At 63.0% G+C, this 18,311-nt stretch overlaps 4 protein-coding genes across 4 annotated transcripts; all 4 read right to left on the reverse strand.

Moving 5' to 3' along the window:
- Window positions 1–80: 80 nt before the first annotated feature.
- CHLRE_13g588700v5 (uncharacterized protein) lies at window positions 81–5,131 on the reverse strand. The gene is made up of 12 exons (XM_001693836.2): window positions 4,832–5,131; window positions 4,209–4,472; window positions 3,781–3,955; window positions 3,470–3,570; window positions 3,200–3,338; window positions 2,918–2,994; window positions 2,611–2,735; window positions 2,288–2,462; window positions 1,845–2,048; window positions 1,537–1,599; window positions 1,191–1,339; window positions 81–1,019 (listed from the first exon to the last, which is right to left on the reverse strand). Exons 1-12 carry the CDS (start codon window positions 5,087–5,089, stop codon window positions 968–970), a joined length of 1,782 nt encoding a protein of 593 aa, XP_001693888.1. The 5' UTR covers window positions 5,090–5,131; the 3' UTR covers window positions 81–967.
- A 136-nt stretch (window positions 5,132–5,267) lies between these two features.
- Window positions 5,268–8,413, reverse strand: CHLRE_13g588736v5 (uncharacterized protein). Its single transcript, XM_043069717.1, has 3 exons — window positions 7,285–8,413; window positions 6,592–7,090; window positions 5,268–6,346 (listed from the first exon to the last, which is right to left on the reverse strand). The coding sequence occupies exons 1-3, from the start codon at window positions 8,259–8,261 to the stop codon at window positions 5,483–5,485; spliced, it is 2,340 nt and encodes a 779-aa protein (XP_042917692.1). The 5' UTR covers window positions 8,262–8,413; the 3' UTR covers window positions 5,268–5,482.
- Window positions 8,414–8,467: 54 nt separating this feature from the next.
- CHLRE_13g588750v5 (uncharacterized protein) lies at window positions 8,468–15,203 on the reverse strand. The gene is made up of 13 exons (XM_043069718.1): window positions 14,751–15,203; window positions 14,087–14,422; window positions 13,720–13,914; window positions 13,351–13,461; window positions 13,026–13,094; window positions 12,365–12,539; window positions 12,006–12,073; window positions 11,701–11,846; window positions 11,268–11,430; window positions 10,360–11,032; window positions 9,997–10,097; window positions 9,483–9,598; window positions 8,468–9,161 (listed from the first exon to the last, which is right to left on the reverse strand). Exons 1-13 carry the CDS (start codon window positions 14,901–14,903, stop codon window positions 8,933–8,935), a joined length of 2,535 nt encoding a protein of 844 aa, XP_042917693.1. The 5' UTR covers window positions 14,904–15,203; the 3' UTR covers window positions 8,468–8,932.
- Window positions 15,204–15,256: 53 nt separating this feature from the next.
- Window positions 15,257–18,303, reverse strand: CHLRE_13g588800v5 (uncharacterized protein). The gene is made up of 7 exons (XM_001693839.2): window positions 17,967–18,303; window positions 17,611–17,714; window positions 17,136–17,338; window positions 16,852–16,946; window positions 16,505–16,659; window positions 16,153–16,287; window positions 15,257–15,981 (listed from the first exon to the last, which is right to left on the reverse strand). The coding sequence occupies exons 1-7, from the start codon at window positions 18,217–18,219 to the stop codon at window positions 15,775–15,777; spliced, it is 1,152 nt and encodes a 383-aa protein (XP_001693891.1). The 5' UTR covers window positions 18,220–18,303; the 3' UTR covers window positions 15,257–15,774.
- Between the last annotated feature and the right edge of the window lie 8 nt (window positions 18,304–18,311).

Raw genomic sequence — 18,311 nt, forward strand, 5'->3', positions numbered from 1 at the left:
GCATCTCAGAGACCCAGATGGCAGCTAGCTCGGACGGGCACCTCTACTAGACACGAGAGGCATAGGGGAGCAGAGAGAGCGGGTTCAAGTATGGCTACAAAGCCTGCAATCCCCGAAAAGTCTGCTCAATTAAACTGCGGTCGTGCTCACTCAGATTGAATGCCCCTACAGCCCACTAATGCTAGCGGACTGACACTGACCGGCCGGACGGCGGCATCCAAGCCTTGGTCGCATTCGCTGCGTTACATCAACGCTCACTGATACCAGGCCGCATGAGCCACACACCCTTACAGGCTCGTGCCACAGCTCAGCTGTGCGCACGGTTGTCACTACGCACAAGCTGCCCGCAAAAACACATGCCTGCTGCCGCCAGTCAGGACGCAGCGGTCAACAACACTCCTGCGGTACCGTACTACTCTCATGCAGTCTCACTCTCACAGAAACCGCTCACGTACGGTGCGCTGTGACACACATCACCCACACCAGAAGTCTGCTCGGCACGTTGATGCCACACCGCGCTGCGCTTGCTTACCAGGCACTAGCAACGTCCACTACCCTGGCTTCGGCACGTGGCGCTCACATGGCGCGGTGATACAGTACACCAGCCCATCATAAGATGAACATACAGATGAGTGGCGCCACGCAGCCGACCCAAAACGCCGTTCATTTCTTCCACCAAACTAAACAATGCAACATACCGTAGTCACGAAACGCAAACACCGCTGGCATGTTTCCACTTGCCCGAACGGCCCATACGACCGCAGCTATTCTTCAGCACTTGGTACACACTCGCGGCATTCTACTGACGGCCGTTCCCCTGTGCTCCCTAACAAACGGTGCGCGTGAGTATCTGCGCTCCAATGTGGGATACCTCAGATCACAAAGCTGCTACTACATACGAAAGCAAGAGTGGCAGCGTGTAAGCCGCAACTGCGCTGCGATACAACCTGCCGCCTGCAGCTCATGCTCATACCCGGAGCACGCCCGCTACCTGGGTCAAGACCCCACCGAGGGTGGACCTGTTGATTGGGGCGACGGTGCACATAGACTTCAGAGGGACGTGCCAGAGGAGAAGACACAATGCATGACAGTATGCGTATCTCTTGTTGCTTACTGAGCATGACCACAGACCACAGCAACACGGCCCCCTTGCTGCACACACAGCGTACGCATCCATACCCCGTGCGTACCTCTGCGCGTTAGTCAGCAGCGAGTACGGCAGGTAGGTGTGGTAATGCCGTACGGCGCCCACCAGGGTGCCAGCCGCCACCTGCGCGTCGATGTACGACTTAGCGGTGGCGGGCGCCGCCGCCAGGCAGGCCGAGTTGGCGGCCTGGGCCTGTGCCACACACGGTCAGAGGGGTTTGAGGTCTTAGCGCAGCGGGACGGGGTGGCGGTGGTAGTGCAGGGTGCAGTGATGATAGCCGGCCGAAGGCTGCAGGGCCAAGTCGCCAGCAGCCCTTTTCAAGCGCACACCATCAATGTGCCCGCAAGGGGCAATCGCTGTTAGCACCAAGTAGCCATCGCCTCACTCACCGCCGTCTGACAGCTTCCGGGGGCCGTGGCGTCGCACGCGGACAGCGCGGTCGCCAGCGTCGCCTACGGAGGCCAAGGCACAAGATGTCGTGAATATTATGTCCTTCTCAACAGACATGTGTAATGCAGTAGCCGCACACTTTCACCACCACCAAAAGCAGCACAGCTTCCTTTTCCCGGCGCACAGGCCACTTGGCCGTGTCCTAAGCAGCCACACCAGCACCCCGCTAAACCCTAGCCCTCCCCTTTCACTAGTCATGCTCGGAACCCCCCCCTCCCACCCGGCACGCCTGGAGAGGCACACTCACATTGCAGCTAAAGGCCTCCATGCAAGAGCGCACAGCCGTCTCCATCGCCACCTTGCACTGCACCGCCGCCGCGTCGCTGGCCGCCAGGCACTGGGTCAGACCAGTGGCGTCCAGGGAGCCGGCGGCAGCGGCGTTGCGGCAGGCGTTGCGCGCGGCCGCGTCGGCGTCAGCGCACTTGGAAGTCTCCGTGGCACGCGTCGTGGCCTGTGTGGTGCCAAGGGCAAGTGCATTGGCGGCGGCGAGTGGTTTGGCGCTGGTGCTTAACACCGGCAGGTATTGACTGCATGGAGCGGCCACCAAACACCGTGCCACTTTCCCAATGTGCGCACGACGCGCCGCTATCTTCTCCGGTATTGATGTCAAACCTTGACCATTCCCTAATAGGTACGGTACTATTTATCTGCGAGAAGATGGCATGACCGCAACCACCGCATGCTACGCACCTGGCAGGTCACGCGCTTGGGCTGCTCGGCCGCGAGGCAGGTGGAGCGCACGGTGGCGTTGCGGGCGCCGCATGTGGTGGTGGTGGCGCCGGGCGCCGCCACACACGTGGTGTAGGCGGTGGTGACTTGGTCACCACAAGCGCGCGCCGCCTCCTCACGCTGCAGGCACACGTTCCTGCAGTTGTGTGGCAAGTCGGCGCGCGTTTGCGCGAGTTGACGATACCGGTACCCGCAAGCTACACAGGCTTGGGCACATCCTCACGCTTGGGAAGGACCCTCATGCATGAGAGGAGAGCCAGAATTTAAACAATACCATATCTCACCGTGTCGACTGCGCCGATGTGGCGCAGGCCCACTGCGCGGCCACCAGGGCCGAGCTGCTGCTGCCGTTGACGGGCAGGGCAGCGCGGCAGGCAGCCAGCGCGGACTCGCCCTCCAGGCCGCACGCCTGAGTGGTCCGGTCATCACACGCATACCGTTGGTTGCATGGATACAGAGGGTGCGGTGGCATGGTATTGAGCGGCTTGTGCTGCGCGGCGTATGTAGTACCGTACACTGTACGCAGCACGTCGCCTGCATCGGGAGTCTGAGCTGACGGAGTCTAGGCCCACGGAGACTCAAGCCACTCACCTGGTACAGGTTGCGGCGCGCGGCGCACTTGGCGGCATCAGCGCCGGTGGAGCTGCAGCTGGCGCTCACGTGGGGGCCTGCAGCGGAGGGCGTATTGCCGCAGTGCGGACACAGTGTGGGGAGCGCACATGGGTCACACAGGCTGACTGACACAGGCCCACGAGCCACCTCCAGGATCGCCCATGTAATCCGCGCCAGCCGCACAGCGACCCGTGCTGTCAGCACGCCGCCCGATGGTCTCCTGCCCCATCGCCTTGCCCCTTTCACGCGCGCGCCACCCACCGTAGAACCACAGGTCCGCCACCTCGCGCGCGTACGGCAGCAGGCTCTGAGCCGCGGCGTCCACAATGGAGCGCAGGTCGTTTAGCGTGGGCGACTTGGGCAGGCCGGTCGCCATGATCTCGCTCGTTGCTAGCAGCACCTTCACATTGGGCGCGTTGAAGTTGATATGATGAATACGTGTATATGAAACTGACTGAGTGAAATGAGCGCATCTCCAAATCCATTCTACCCCAGCTGTTATATTAACAAGACAGTTTCGTTTTTTCGCACCTGGTGGGCATCCAGCAGCACGAGCTCGTTGGACTCCGACACGGTGGAGCTGCTGTTGACGGGGGCGCCGGCGGCGCGCGAAGTCAGAGGGCCGAACAGACCTGTAGCAGGCAGCCGGCAGGGCAGAAGCGAGCGAATAGGCATGGGATGTTGCGGGCTCCAGGCATGGCTACGCTAGTTAGATGTTGGGTAAAACGTGGCCGAAGGACGTCGAGTAAAGTGCCCAATGATGATGCGTTGCCCGCTGAGCCATGGCCGGGCCCTTGCAGTTGCCGTGGCGCGAGCCCACGTGGCGGTCCCCCGCCACTCACCCCGGATATTCTTGAGCACAGCCGCCGTGTTGGGCCAGTCGGCGGGGTCTGTGGGGTCCATGCTGGCTGCGGCGGTGATGCCGGCCGTCGCCACCGCCGTCACAGAGCCCAGCTGCGCCGCCGCCCCGGTCAGGTCCGACTTGGTCACCAGCGCCATGTCGGACTGGCCCAGCAGCTGTGTGTGCACATGTGGACACATATGTGTGCGTGTTTGTGTGTTTCTGAGCCTCCGTGTGCAACTGTCCCTGGCCGTCGCGCTGACACCCGGCCCCCCACCGACACTTCTGCCTTCCTCATTCCACCCCTTTCCCCACCATGGCACCACGGCATTCTACCCAGCCCAGCCACGGCGCCCTGGCATCCCGTACCCATTCATATCACCATTCATGGTCAACCCCCCAGTACTCCTGCGAAGCTTCTGCACCCACCAGCATCTCAATCAGAGCCGAGCCGTTGTCAGCGGTGCGCAACAGCGACAGCGCCGGGAGCGAGTGCGCCACCAGCGTGCGGGCCTGCAGGTACGCCTCCCGCGAGCACGGCGCGGGCGTGTCGCCGGTCAACGCATCCGCAGCGACAGCGCTGGAAGCGTTGACCAACGCGGCCGACGCAAGCATTGTGGAATTGAGCGAGAGCGCCGACATTGCGGTGGGGTTGATGCGCAGGGCGCCGAGGTCCGAGTCGTCGGACGTGATCTGTCCAGGAGTGTGTTGCGAAATCGTAAGGTTCGAAGGCGGGGGTTGGGTAGGAGCGTGCGGCGCAGGTGGGGGCGTCGGTGTGCAGCTTTGCAGGTGGGGGAGGGCCAGACGGGCTGGTTCCGTACACACTGGCCACGTCACAGCACAGCCTGGCGCCGGGGAGGATACATTGCGCCCCGCCAGGGCTAATGCAACAACGTCAAGTAACTCAGCTGCCAGATGCTGCAGGTGGAGGCGGGGCGTGTTCGGGCGTGTCAGACCCAGGCCTGGGCTCTTGCGCGTGCCGGCGTGTGGGCTGCTAGCCGGCCCGTCGCAGCAAGCAGCCTGCAAACCACTTCCTTGTCCTCCATGCGCACCTGGCTCGTATCATGTGTTGTGTTCTTCATGCCGAGGCCCAGGCCCACTCCCAATCCGATAGCCATAGAGGCGACGGACAGCACCATAAAAACGATGGCGAGCCATTTCCGTCCCGGCAGCCAGGGTAGTTTATATCCCTTCTTCTTTGGCGTGGTTAGTTCTTGCTCTACTGGTGCTTGCAGGGGCTGCTCATGGGCCACGAGCGCGACCGCAGCCTGCTCGTCTTGCTTCTTGAACTTTGCAAGCCACGTATCCATTTGTGTAATTGGACTGCTTTCTGTGAAGAGGCGGGTGATGTCTAACTATTATAATAAAAGTTATTGCAGTCGGCCATGAAACAAGCGAGGTCGTGGCGCGAGGGACCGTGGCTGGCACACGCGCCTGGCAGGGGCTCGTAAATCGCCCGGCAAGGCACGCGCGCCCGTGCGCTAGATCTGAATAAAATTCTTTTCAATCATGCGTTCTGCCGTGCGACTTCCTGTCTGTAGGCCGGTTCTCCTCCTGCAGACCGGCACAGCGAGCACCCCGAACCCCTGGTGCGCCAGGACACGCGTCCGGCCCTCACTCCCTGCCCCGTCACACGTGATCATCTCGCATCGTAACCAACAAACGTTTGCCCGTCATTTGCAGCTGCACTCTTTTCCATGTCCTTAACTGCCTTCACCCGAAGCAGAACCAAACAGCAGCGCTGGCGGCCTCCGCTCCCGCATCCGCCGCATGTGTGCCAGTGCCCGGTCCAAAGGCCCGCCGGGCACAGCATTCATAATCCCTCGCGAGGCCCCCACGCTCCAACACACGTCCGGCGACGAACACAGGATCCTGGCTAGCGCCACTTTCTTCGCATCGGCCCGCACCTCCTGTCGCCCCTCACCAGTAGCCAATGCTGCACGCAGCACATCTTGGTAGCGGTCCTCCCCCTGCTGTCCGCTCTCGCCCTCCGCTGCAGGTAGGGCAGATGCGTCTTGGGCACGACTTGGCCCGTCGTCATCGGCGGCATGAGCACCATCACCGTCCCCGTCGCCGCTGCCAACGCCGCCGCCGCACAGACAGCGCCCAAACAACCGACGCACTGCCTTCCGAGCTCGCCTTGACCGCCGCTTTCCTGGCTTGACCGTGTGGCTGTTGCCCGCCTGCGCCTCCGCGCCGTTAGCGGCTCGCGGCTCGCTGCCCCCCGCCCCATCACCAGCCGCCCCGGCGGCAACAGGCCCCTTCGTCCCCTCGCGCTTCACTTGCGGCCGACCGCCGCGCCACCTGCTACAGCCTTGTTCGGCAACCCATTGCAGGTAGCGGCTGTAGCAGTCCGCCAGGAGCCAGAAGCGATCCACGCAGCACGTTGCGTCAGGTCCCATCGGCACGCCGCGACCTCGCAGCCACTCCAACACTGGTGCCTGCGGCAGCCCTCGCTGCAGCAGCAACAGACGCGGGTCTGACTCCACCTGTGGTCTGTGGTTGTGTGTGAAGCTGCGGATGCCGATAGGCGGCGGGTACATGGCAGCGGCGTAGGCCCAGCCGGGCTGCGGGGATGGATCAGCACAAGCAGCGCAAGGTCAGGCACGGGGCAGCGGAGGGTTGCATGTGCCACCGGCCTGACGCGACACGGCTTTGCTTGCGTGGATCGTGCCAAGCACTGTCACCAGAAATTCTGCACCCTACAGGTGGAGCATAGCGCGCCTAAGCGCGCCTCTCGAGTTGCATCCCTGTGCCAAGTGCCAACGGCGTGGCCCTGCCCTGCGTTGCCCTGCCCGGCCCCAGGACTCACCGGCCCTGTGGGGCAGCCGCGATCCAGCAGCCAGCTCATCAGCTCCTGGCCCTGGCCGCCCAGCACCGTCACAGCCAGCCACACCGCCCGCAGGAAGGTGCCGACGCAAGCCCCGTCAAAGGCAAAGCCGCCGACCGCGCGAATCTGGTCTAGCAATGCGTAGGAGCGTGCCCGCTGCCACTCCACCTCCGCCTCTTGCTGTTGCTTGTGGTGGCGGCTGCTGCTAGCGGCACTGCCTGTGCAGGGCGCCTCCGCAGCTTGGCGCGTGCTTCCCGTCCTCAAGGTGTGCAAGTGAACGGCGGCTGCGAGGTAGGGAACATCGCTGTGCCGCCACTCGGCGAAGGGCGCGCCCACCTCCGCCTCCGCCTGCGACTGTGAAGAGTCGCCAAACATCCAGCCCAACAGCTCGGGCGCAACGCGGCCGCCGCAGAAGGCCCAGATGAGGTCTGCGAGGACGACATCGCGGCTTGCGGCCGCGTGGGGCCCGAACAAAGTTGTCCTGTGTTGCGGTGCAGGGCGGCATGTTCCCCCGCTCAGCGTCCTTCCGGGTGCATCCAAAGCATATGCCAGCAGCCTTCCCTCCAATAGCGTCACCTAAGCAATCCCCCACCACACACAGACGCACTCACACACTCATGCAGTCTCACTCACTCAGGGCTTTCGTTTCCTTATTTTAGTCATGCAGTCACACACCTGAACAGCGCATCACGTGCCAGTAGCATGAGCGTGTCACAGTCGCCCCACTGCGCCGCCGCCAGCAGCGCATCGCGACACACTGCCTCGGGGTCAACCAGGACGTACGACATGGATTCCAGCAGCAGCAGCGGCGGCGTGTCGGCGAAACCCGACACGGGGCAGTGGGCGCTGCCGCACCCCCGCGTGCTACTGGCGCCGGTGCTGTTGCTACAGCCGGCGGCATCCGGGGAGGTAGCCAAGGCGAGGCGTGCTGCTGCGCTCGAGGGTGGTTGGGCCGATAGCAGCGGGCAGGGGAGTAGGGGCGGCCGCTCCCAATCCGAGGGAGAGGCTCGAAGCCCGTCTGGCGGGCAGCGCCACAGCCCGTGTGATGCCAGCCGCCCGACTGGCACACCCGGGGCTGCGCCTGCGGCTGCGCCCACACCCTTCGAAGCTGCATGCTGCTCTGAGGTGCAAGGATCTGTTGCTGCTGCTGTTGTTGTTGCTGCTGCTGTTGTTGTTGCTGCTGCTGTTGTTGTTGCTGCTGTTGTTGCTGCTGCTGTTGCGGGCGGCTGGGCTGCGGCCCCGCTGCTGCTATCGCCGGCGGCAGCGGGAGCCTGACGACGTCCCGGCGGGGTGTCTGCGGGCAGCCGCGTCCGGTGTAGCAGCCAGAAGCGCTGGCGCAGCGAGAGCCAGCCGCGTGCGGAGGGGTCGGCGTGTCGGATGAGCCACCGCACGGCGTGGAACGGCACCCCGCCAATGCATCCGGTGTCGCGCTCGAGCTCTGAGGGCCCGGTATCCTCGAGGGGGTCGCACTCGCGCAGACCACCCGCCTGCACCTGCGTGGCCGCGGCAAACCCACTACGTGCCTCCTTGCAGAGCAGGCGCGCCGTGACCGCAATTTCATTGCCAGGCAGGTAGCTGCATATGCGCAGAACCACGTCTAGCGGCAGCGCGCGCGCCAAGCTGGCGAGGCTGGTGCATGCTGCGTCTTCCATGGTCTGTGAGCACTACGCAAGTACAGTAATTATAACGGGATTTCGCTATTCATTATTTCCAGAGTGCCGCGGCGACTGTAATTGTAAATGAGGCCTGCGCTGTGATAAGTCCTGAAGCTGTCAGCGTTTGAGCACTCAAAACTGTTCTAAGCTAGCTCGTTGTGCTTGTGATAATATATACATGCACACTATCATAAATACTCTGAAGTTGTTGCTTTAGCTTTGCTGTGCCCCAGCAGAGGGCCCCATCTCTCGGGCCCCACTCGCCTCTCGGGGCCCACCACGGTGGGGGCCCACCCGCCTACTTGCCTCCACCTCGCCTCCACCGAAATCCTTTGTCCCTCACCGATCTGCTCTCGCACCTTCGGGCGCCTCTTTCTTCACCAGCGCCCATCCGTCCGAACAAGCCTTCACACTTCAACAACAACCCGTGCTGCGGCCCACTGCATTCAGCTGCAGTGCTGCCCACCGCTTCCCAATAGCTGCACGGTAATCCGGTGATGCCCGCGTCATCCCCACTGCCTTTCCCGGCATGCACGCCTCGCTTGGATGCACATCTCCAAGCACCTCACAATGCACCTCCTCCAAAACAGTATCTGCGCTTCCCCACGCGCTTGCTTTCCTTGGGGTTGAGCCCCGGAGCACAGCAAGTCACGGGGGACACCCCTGACCTACCGCGCCCCTTCACCCGCAACCTCCTGCCCTTCTTCGGGTCCCGCTTGCCCTTCCCCAGTCCCCGACATTGTCGCTGTCGCTGTGCCCTGTAGCGTCAGCACCGGGCAAGTCTCTGCCGGCGGCATCACCACACTGAAGTGGTTCTGATCAACGAGCACCAAGCGTAGAGGGCCGCTGCGCCGCTCCTGCGCCTCCATCACCTGCTGAGCCACATAGTCCATCGAGCTGTGGGGGGTCGGGGGCAAGATAAGCAGGCAGGGAGGAAAAGGATGTCACGGCGGCACGGCTGTGGTTGTGCAACTTGCAACAGCTGGGCAGGTGCCTGAGAGAGCGTACAGCAGGCTTTTGCATGTGCATGCGTGATCCCAACCACCAACGTCCGCGGCTGTCACAGCCGCGTCTCCCCCCCCGCCCTCACGACCCCGACTGCCCGCCCCGTCCTGCGGGCAGCGGCCCTGTCCATCGACCCAGCCGCCGACCCTCTGCCCCCCCCCCCCCCCCCCCCGCGCCCCGGCCCGCTGTCTGCTGCGTCCCCCTCATACGCACCGCTTCACGGCCGCCTGCAGCTGCGGCACGTCCACGTCCACGCCGCTGTAGGGCACGTCCTCGTAGTGGTGGCCCAGGCCCCGGGCCATGTTGCGGAAAACGTTGTTGGCAGCCACCTGCGGGGAAGCGGCGGATTGCGTGGCACAACGAAAGCGACAGGTGTGTGTGTGACAGCTTGACAGGTCTGTGCGTGACAGGTATGTGTGTGTGTGCGTGTGCGTTTGCGCATATTGAATGCACTAGGAGAGTGTGTGTTGCACAACGACGCGGACACGAGACCCGCAGTAGAAGAGTGCGTATGTGTGCATGCGTGCGCGCAGGTGTGGATGTTGAGGTGGAGGGAGGCCGGAGGAGTGGAGCTGGAGGGAGGCCGGAGGAGTGGACGTCATGCTTGGCCCCAGGCGTCCCGGACCCAACCCGATCGCCCTGACCTGGCAACTCATGCATGTCAGCAAACGAGCTCCCATACAAGACACCACAACACACACACACACACGCACACACACACACACACCTGCGCGAACGAGTCGCCCAGCAGCTGCAGCACCGCGCCCTGCCCCGGCTGCATAAAGAAGCCGTGGGTCAGGCCTGCGCCGTGCACGCCCGCCAACACGCCTGCATGGTTGCGTTGCGTTGTGAGTTGCAGCATGTGTCAGAACGCACAAGAAGGGACGGGCGCGTAAGAATATGTAACAAGAGGCAGCACGAGTGTGCCCATAGGCATATGTGTGCACGACACCGGTGGTACCAACGCAGCCGGCGCACTGCTCTGAGGTATGCCTGGTCTGACCTCGCCCAGGCCAAACATCATCAAACAGACGAGGGTTTGTTGCCATACAAGCTTCATTAGAGGAGGGTGCATGCAACCCATGCGTACCTGTGCGGAAGATGGTGGCCAGCTGCTGGCTGTACGGCGCGTCGTTGAAGTCGCCGTCAACGAACTTGAACAGAACGTTGGTTGGCCGGCATGGACCGTTGGCGGCGCCGCCTGAGGCGGCGGTTCTGGCTGTTGACGACTGTTGCTGCTGCTCCTCCTCCTGCTTGTCCAGCGCCCACAGCTTACTCAGCATGATAATGTTCCCGCCCACCATGTATGGCGGGCGGGTGCGGTTGACGGTTGAGGCGGCTACGGCGGCGCCAACCGCCACCGTGTCCGTGCCGTCGGCCCCGCCAAACTCGCCCTCTGCCTCTGCCCCCTCCCCGCCACCGTCCTGACTCGCGCTCACATCCGCCCCCTCCTCCTCCGCCTCCTCCTCCTCCTCCCCGTCCTCCTCCTCATCTCCGGCAAAATCCGGATCGGCTTGTCGTATTCGACGCCCTCCTGAATCCACAGCTGATTGCGGTTGTGAGTCCGAATCTAGGTCGTTACCCAAGGCAGCGGCCCCTAGCAGCCGCCGGCCTGCTGACGCTAGGGCTGCCCAGGCCTTGCCCAGCAGTCCTCTCCGCTTCCTTGCTCCTGCGGTGGTCGTGGCGGCTGCTGCTGCGGTGGTGGTTGTGGCGGCTGATCCACCGTGCACGGGGCGCAGGTGGTCTTTGGATCGCTCCACCTCCTGCAAGATGGCGAGTGGGGCAAGCTTCCAACGGTTGGTGGCGGGCCTTCTTTGCAAGGTGGTGCCAGCGCTAGCCAAAGCCAGGCCACAGCGCCCTCAGGCCGCAATCAGGACCCATTACGTGCCAACCTGCTTAGACACCCACCCGGAGCCCACCAAGCAATCCATACACATTCCTACTATTACTACGATTATTGCGTATAGCAGTCCCAGTCGGGAGTCCGCAGCCGCTCACCGCCGCCACGTTTCGGTCAAAGCGGCGCAGCAGGCAGCTCTCGGCGTTCCACTGCTGCACCGCCGCCACCAGACCCGCCACCACGGCGTCCTCGTTGCGCACCATGCGCATGCTCTTCCAGCCCACGCTGGCGTTCAGTAGCAGGCGCACCATCTCCAGGTTCCTGGCAGGGAGGGTGCGAGCGGGTGGAGGTGTGGGCGTGGAGGGTGGGGCGTGGAGGATGAGCGAGCACGGGGGTGTGAGCTTGGAGGTGTGAGGATGGCGGTATAAGCATGAAGATGTGAGCGTGGAGATGTTAGCGTGTGTGAGATGGGAAGAGGGTGGCGTGCTGAGGAGTTTGGTGTCGGTGTGGGACTGCTGCTGATCTTAACGGTGCTCCTTCGAGCTCCCACCCCCGCTCATTTGTTCGGTTTGTCCTGCCCGTCGCACGCACCTCCTGCTGAGCCACACCACGTTCTTCACCACGATGCCGCCAGCCGGCACCCGGAGGCCGGTGATGCCTGCCGCGGCAGTGGCCGGCCCAGCCACCGCCGCAGCCGCGGACGCCTGGGAGGGAGCGGAGCGCGCAGAGGCGTCCGCCTGCAGACCATGTGGCGAGTCGTGTGGCGGCGCGTTAGAGACTGCCAAAAAGTGTGGTAAAATGTGACTGGCGTTGAGGGCTTGCCATTCAAAAGGTTGCGTGCCTGCTGTCCCGGAACGAAGTGCAATGCAATGCACTACAGCACCGCAAGCTCCCACCTCGTCGTACAGCTGCCGCAGCCAGTGGCTCATGCCCTGGAGCACGGGGCTTTCGCACTTGACCGTGGCTGCGGGCGTAAAGACAGCAGAAGGGAGGGTTTTGTGCCCGGGCCTCATGAAATACGTCCCAGTAGTCAAGGAATCGTTGCCCAACCAAGGGACGAGGCAAAAATTGTGCGAGGCTGCGTGTCTGCGCGCGCGTGGTTTCGGAGTGGAGGAGCCCCAAACAGCATAATGCCATGTGCAACGACGCGGTCGCGTGGCGTGTGTGGTACAGCACATGTAGCCCAGCCTGCCCCGCGCCGCCTTCCGGCCTAGCCTTCCTCCCTACAATACACACCTACAAGGTCTCCCCTCACCTGGGTTGGTGTTGTAGCCAATGCCGGCGGCGAAGGTGTACACGTGGTAGGCAGAGGCGAAGCAGGTTCCGGGCGGGAAGGGCTCCTGCGCCAGCAGCCGCAGCCGGTGTGGCTGACTCATGCGCGCCCACGTCTCCAAGAAACCAGTGGGCGGCGCCTGGTCGGCAATCACCACCTGTGCGGGGATCAGGTGCGGAACGCGCAGGCCGGAGGGCCCGGAGGGCTCGGGGTGAGGGTCACGTCGGCATCAGGTGCTCAGGACCACGCCCCGTTGTCAGTAACGGGGTTGCGCCGTGGGTTGCGATCAGTGAATGAGGTGATGCATGCGGTGCTTGCCTGCGCTGCGGCGCAGGTGTCGTGCGCCCAGCAACTCAACCGCCGATCGCTGACCTCACGAAGGCGGAAAACAGATGCTGCAAACTAACAAGAGACCTCGACACACCCCAGCTATGCCAACATGCACATACGTTGCGCTCCCCCGCTCCGCTGCCCCTCTCCGCTCCCCCGCTCCGCGCCCCCGCTCCCGGCCCCGCTCCGCTCCCCCGCTCCCCCCCTTTCCATTCCTCAACTCCTCTCTCCCTCCCGCTCCCCGCTCCCCCGCTCCTCTCCTGCTCCGCCACCTCCTCCCCCCTCTCCCCGTTGCTCCCCCCGCTCCCCACACCTGCACGCCCTGCTCCGCCACGTCGCGGGGCTCCAGCGCCGCCAGGAAGCTGAAGGCCATGGACACAACCTGGAAGGGGGGCGAAGCCGAGGAGCGTGGAGGCATGTGCAGGGGTGGAGACGTGAGGCGTGAGTCACGGCCAGTGGCGGTGGATGCGAGAGGGGGAGACAAGGAGCACCAGGCCAAGAAGGAAGGGCGCGGCATCCGGGCAGACATGCAAGCTGCCGGCACGGCATGGCGCGCCCGAGCTCCCACCCCGCACTGCCACCCCGCACTCCCACCCCGCACTCCCACCCCGCACCCCCACCCCCGCCGACTGCCGCACCTCCATCTCGTGGGCGTAGTTGGCGTGCCGGTCCCGCAGCACGAACAGCGTGGGCGTGGTGACCAGGGTGGGAGACCCAGGCGTGCAGGCGGCCGCCACACCCGCGTCATCCTGCGCATGGCGGGATGGTGTGCGTTGGCCTGGAGTTTTGACAGACTCGCAATGGCGGACATGGTGCAAACCTGTCGAGGTGCGCAGCCCTGTCGAACCCCACGCACCGTACACGGCATACAAGCGCGTCCAATGTGAACCAAGAACCATCCCGACCTCCAGGCAAGCACGCCCCAGTGGCCCCGCTCCCCCACCCTCCCTCCCTTCCTCCCGGCATCCCAGCCCCTCCAGCCCCTCCCAGGCCCTCCCAACTCGCACCCGGGTGGCGTTCTCCCACCACACGGCCTGCTGCATGCTGCGCAGCCATCCCAGCCGCGGGTCCCGCTCTGCGAGTCGGCTTGCGTTGGCGAGCTCGCAGCCGCCCAGCCGCACCGCGCCCCGCAGCGGCCGCGGGAACTTCTTACTCATCTGACCGCGCTGGCGCGCCGCCAGGAACCCGCACGTGTCCAGAACCTGTCAGATAGAGGATGGGGTGGGGGTTACATGGACTAGCCAATTCACGCAACAGCAGGCTCCTTCTAATACCTATAGCTGCAACCCGGCCACCGCCCGCCGCCCCCCCCCCGGGGCTGATGGCATCGTCGTGGTGGTTGGCACGCCAGGTTGCGCCTGCACGCCTGCTCACCAAATTGCGGCTGTGACACAACGAGACGGTCGCCTTACTGCTGTTGCCCTGCGTCACGGCGGGCGCCGTGTAGCAGTCAACTGAGGACTGAGAGGGCAGCAGCGGCTGATCCGCGGCCGCTGAAGACTGCAGCGCGCGTCGGCGGTGCTGCTGCTGTGCCCCGCCGGCAGCGGAGGAGGCGGAGGAAGCGGAGCCCGCCGAGCAGAGGCTGATGCGGCTGCTCCGGATGGAGTCAAGATACATCAGGCCCATGTACTTGCCGCACGTGGCGGACGGGTGGAAACCTTCCTTCCGTTTTTTGAGCCGCAGCGCCGCCCGGTACACAAAGGCGGACGGCTGCGGGCGAGGGTGGTAGTTACAGCGAGGGGTGTGATTTGCAGCAAGGGTTGGAGGGTAAGGGGCTCGGGGTGCAACGGGCGTGGACCGGCAAGGGCGTGGACCGGCACAGGATCGGGGCACGTGGACCTTGCCAACACCAACCGGTGTGGAGGGCGCGCTTTCTCCGCGTGCCCCCGGGCCCACCAAGTTTCGTTGCGGCGGGCGGTCGTGCAGATATCTCACGCGCTCGCAAGACGTTCTATTACAGCGCTGGGCTATCCGTATGCGTCCAGGAATCGCGGCGTACCAGCGCACGGGGCAATGATCGCTGAAGACTGATGCTCACCTCGCTTAGCAGTGCGGTCCAGTTCGCCTTTTTCCCGAAAGTCCATCTTTTGCCGCTGCTGCTTCTGATAGAACTCTGCGCCTCAGCCAGGTGCCAGCCAGCGCTCGCAAAAAGCAAGAGAACAAGCAGCAACTCGGCGTTAAGCCGCCTCATCTTATATTTTATGTATCATGTCTTACACCTAGAATTGCATAGGAAACTTAACACAAGGACTGACACACAGCCCTTTCTTTCCGTCCGACTCTCGGGTTTTTTGCCTGTTCAAATTTATTGGGTCTTGATTGTGTTGTTATGATAATGTGGTTGCACCTTGTGGCCCAATAACGGCCCTTGTGCTAACCGTTCATGAACAGATGCGAGCTGTCCGTGGCTGCAGCTGCTGCTGCAAGCTCATTGGCCAGCTCGTCCTCCCCCTCAGGCTTGTTGTCCTGCTTTCCCCTAGTTGACAGTACCCCGGCCGTAGAGGGTACCCTGGTGTTCGGTATGGTTGATAATGTGGTGTTTAAGTCGATTGGCTGTTACAGCAATGGGGGCAAAATCTGATGACATGCATGCAGGGGTCTGGGCCCAAATGGTCTGGGCCAGGGCCACGGCACGCCAAAGGGCAAGATAGATGCAGCTAGCACGATGTGCGCGTGTTGCAATAAGATAGTACCATATGGGTTACGCCCATCAGCCCCTGCACAACCCGCACGGCAAAGCGACCGGACGGGGATTCACACAATCACACGATTTACATCACGAGCTCAGTCTACGAACCACCCCATGTTGCCAGATTCCTTGCGTGGTCCCTGGGCGGCCTGCAACCCACGGCGCCACCTGCATAACTGTATCCTGCAAGCTATCTACCGTCTATCTTGTCAAGCGCGCCGCCAACGGCATCTTGTCAGATCCACCTATCCGAAACCATGACCGCCATCCACCGCGGCTGCCCACGCCCGTTACATCGAGTCGCACGCACCCCGACCTCTCAATCGGCACTCCACGTTTCATCCCAGCTGCCGGCAGGTGCACCCGATCACCACTAGTTGCCCTCAGCCACGCTGGGCGCTGCAGCCATGTCATAGGCGTCCTGCGCCTTCACTAGCCGGTGCTTGTAGTCAAATTCAAACGCGTGAAACTGCTCTGGCTTAAGGAAGATCTGCCACAGCATGGCGATCACGCCCTGCTCGTTCCAGCGGTAGGTGAAGGAGCCGCCCGTGGCGCGACACAGCTGCACGAAACGGTGCACCTGCGGGCCGGGTGCCGTGAGGTGTTGCAACGTGATTGTGGGCGGCGCGACTTGTGCGTGACAGCAAGGTGAAGGCTGGTCATGGTACGGTACGTACGTCACAGAGAGGAGCTGCCGCGCCAACGCCATGCATAGCAACACCCCTCCCGGCCCTGCTGTCCGCGCACACACCTTGGGGCTAAACCACCAGTCAAGACTGTACATGATGCAATTGCCGTGCAGGATGGTGCGGTTCCAGCCACCGAGCTCCTTCAGGCCCAGCTCCTGCAGCGCCGCCAGGTCAGCGGCTGGGATGGTGCCCAGGCTCTGTAAGCGCGAGGCGCGTGCAAGATTCGCACGGGGGAGGGGGTGGATTGCGGGATGATTTCAGGGTGGCCATGGTCGCGGCTCGCGCTTTGGACTCAGGCTCTGGGGCTGTGGGCTCACCATTGCATCATGTCATGCCCATTCCTGTCCCTAGCGGCAACCACCGCCACACACGGCCACAGACCCAAGCCCCCGCGCCGCCCGCCCGCCCGCTCACCTCTGCGTCCAGTGCCGAGTAGAGGCCGTGTATGTTGTTGGGCTCGCAGAACTCAAACAGCTGTTTGGGCACCACCTTGTGCGCGGTCAGGTAGTAGCGCACCAACTCCGGCAGGCCCCAGGTTACTATCAACGGGTCAGGTCGGATCTTCTTGGCTGCGAGGGATTACGTAAGGAGCCAGCACGTGGATTATTGTGGATTGGGGCAACATTTGGCGGCCGTAGCCCAGGCGCACAAGCCCGACATGCAGGCACTCGGATCCGCAGCCCGCCGTAGGGCGTCTAAGCGTGACTTCCAGTGGCTATTGACTACCCAGCCCGGCCCGCGACACCCGCATCCGTACGCACCTCCCAGCCGGTAGCCTTTACTGTCAAACAGCTGCACCAGGTTAAGCCCCACTGGCTTGAGGATAAACGAGTCGTCGTCAAATTGGAGCAGGTACCTGCGCGGGTGGTCGCAATGGAGGCACCCGGCAGGAGTTAGGAGGAGGCAACAACATCAGTCCATTATCAGGGCATCGCCAACGTGCCGCACCTCTTGCACGCGTGTCTAATCTCCGCATTTGCACCTCCAATCCATGGCCCACACGTGCGTCAAGGTGCCACCAGCCCTTCTTCTTAACGGCCCTCACCTGTGCCCCATCCTCCTCACAAACTCAGGCATGAAGCCAAGCCGCCAGTCACCCATCTGGCGATAGTCGGCTGTGTGGTGTTCATGCCACAGCTCCGCAGTGCCCGCCATCGCCGGAGCCACCCACGACTCGTTGGCCAGCGGCAGCACAGCCACGTTTGACATCCGACCCACATCGCCCAGTCCCCCTAAAAGCAGGGACATCTGCGGTTGCGGTGCGGAGGCGGTAGCGAGTTAAGAAGGTTGCATAGGAGGCCAAGGGGGTAAGGGCATGGGGTGAGGGGGCGTGGGTGCGCTGTGCTGGGCGGCCGCATTGAAAGTGCGGGGTGGTACTGCGCGACGAGGCAGCAGCGCGGTGGTGGCATAGCTGGATGCACGCCAGGATACAGGCGACCCGCGTGCCACTACAGCATGCCAGCACATTAAGGACAGGATAGCTACGTAGTCTTGTTGTACACTGCAGCAGCCGCATCTACCTGCTGCTTCCATGTGAATATGTAGACTGAGCAGGGCGTCGTGGGGAACAGGTTCTCCTTGTTGAGCGTGATGGATGCACGCAGCAGCGCGGGTCTGTCCCGGTCTGCATTGTTTGGTGTGTGCGGCACACAGCATAGATCCACTGAGACAACATCGTGAATACATAAGGACATATGGCAAGCGCGCTGGTCCTTCTAGCGTGGTGGTTTAATATCATAAGCTTGCCAAGCCGGCACCTGGCGTCGAGAGCGCGCTCAGCGACAGCTATAGCTGCCAGAGCAGAGGCGGCGGAGAGAGCGCCACGGATTGCGGTAGAGCGCGTCGTACGATAACAGTGTTCGGGCTTGAAGCTTACCAACACGCTGCAAGTCCGTGACAAGGTACACGATGGCGAGGCGGCGGGAGTTCCCCTCGGTCCCAACGCTCCTTAGCTGGCGCCGTGCCGACTGTGTTGCCTCCCTCAGCCATGCCTCTGGCACTGGGGCTGGCTCGCCCGCGCCGACAAAATCCCAAGATGCGCTAACATGTTGTATATCAGCAAGGCATAACGCTACTACGACTGTCAGCGTAAAAAACGCCCTGGCTGTCAAAGCCAGGTACTCCGACATCTCTGCAGTCAGTCACACGAAAATGTGTGCAGGGTTGCTTTGATGCATCATCTTGATTGTCGCACGTAACTTCAACTTGCCAGTATGCATAT

This window comes from Chlamydomonas reinhardtii, chromosome 13 (genome assembly GCF_000002595.2).
Source record: "Chlamydomonas reinhardtii strain CC-503 cw92 mt+ chromosome 13, whole genome shotgun sequence".
Classification (NCBI taxonomy): Eukaryota; Viridiplantae; Chlorophyta; class Chlorophyceae; order Chlamydomonadales; family Chlamydomonadaceae; genus Chlamydomonas; species Chlamydomonas reinhardtii.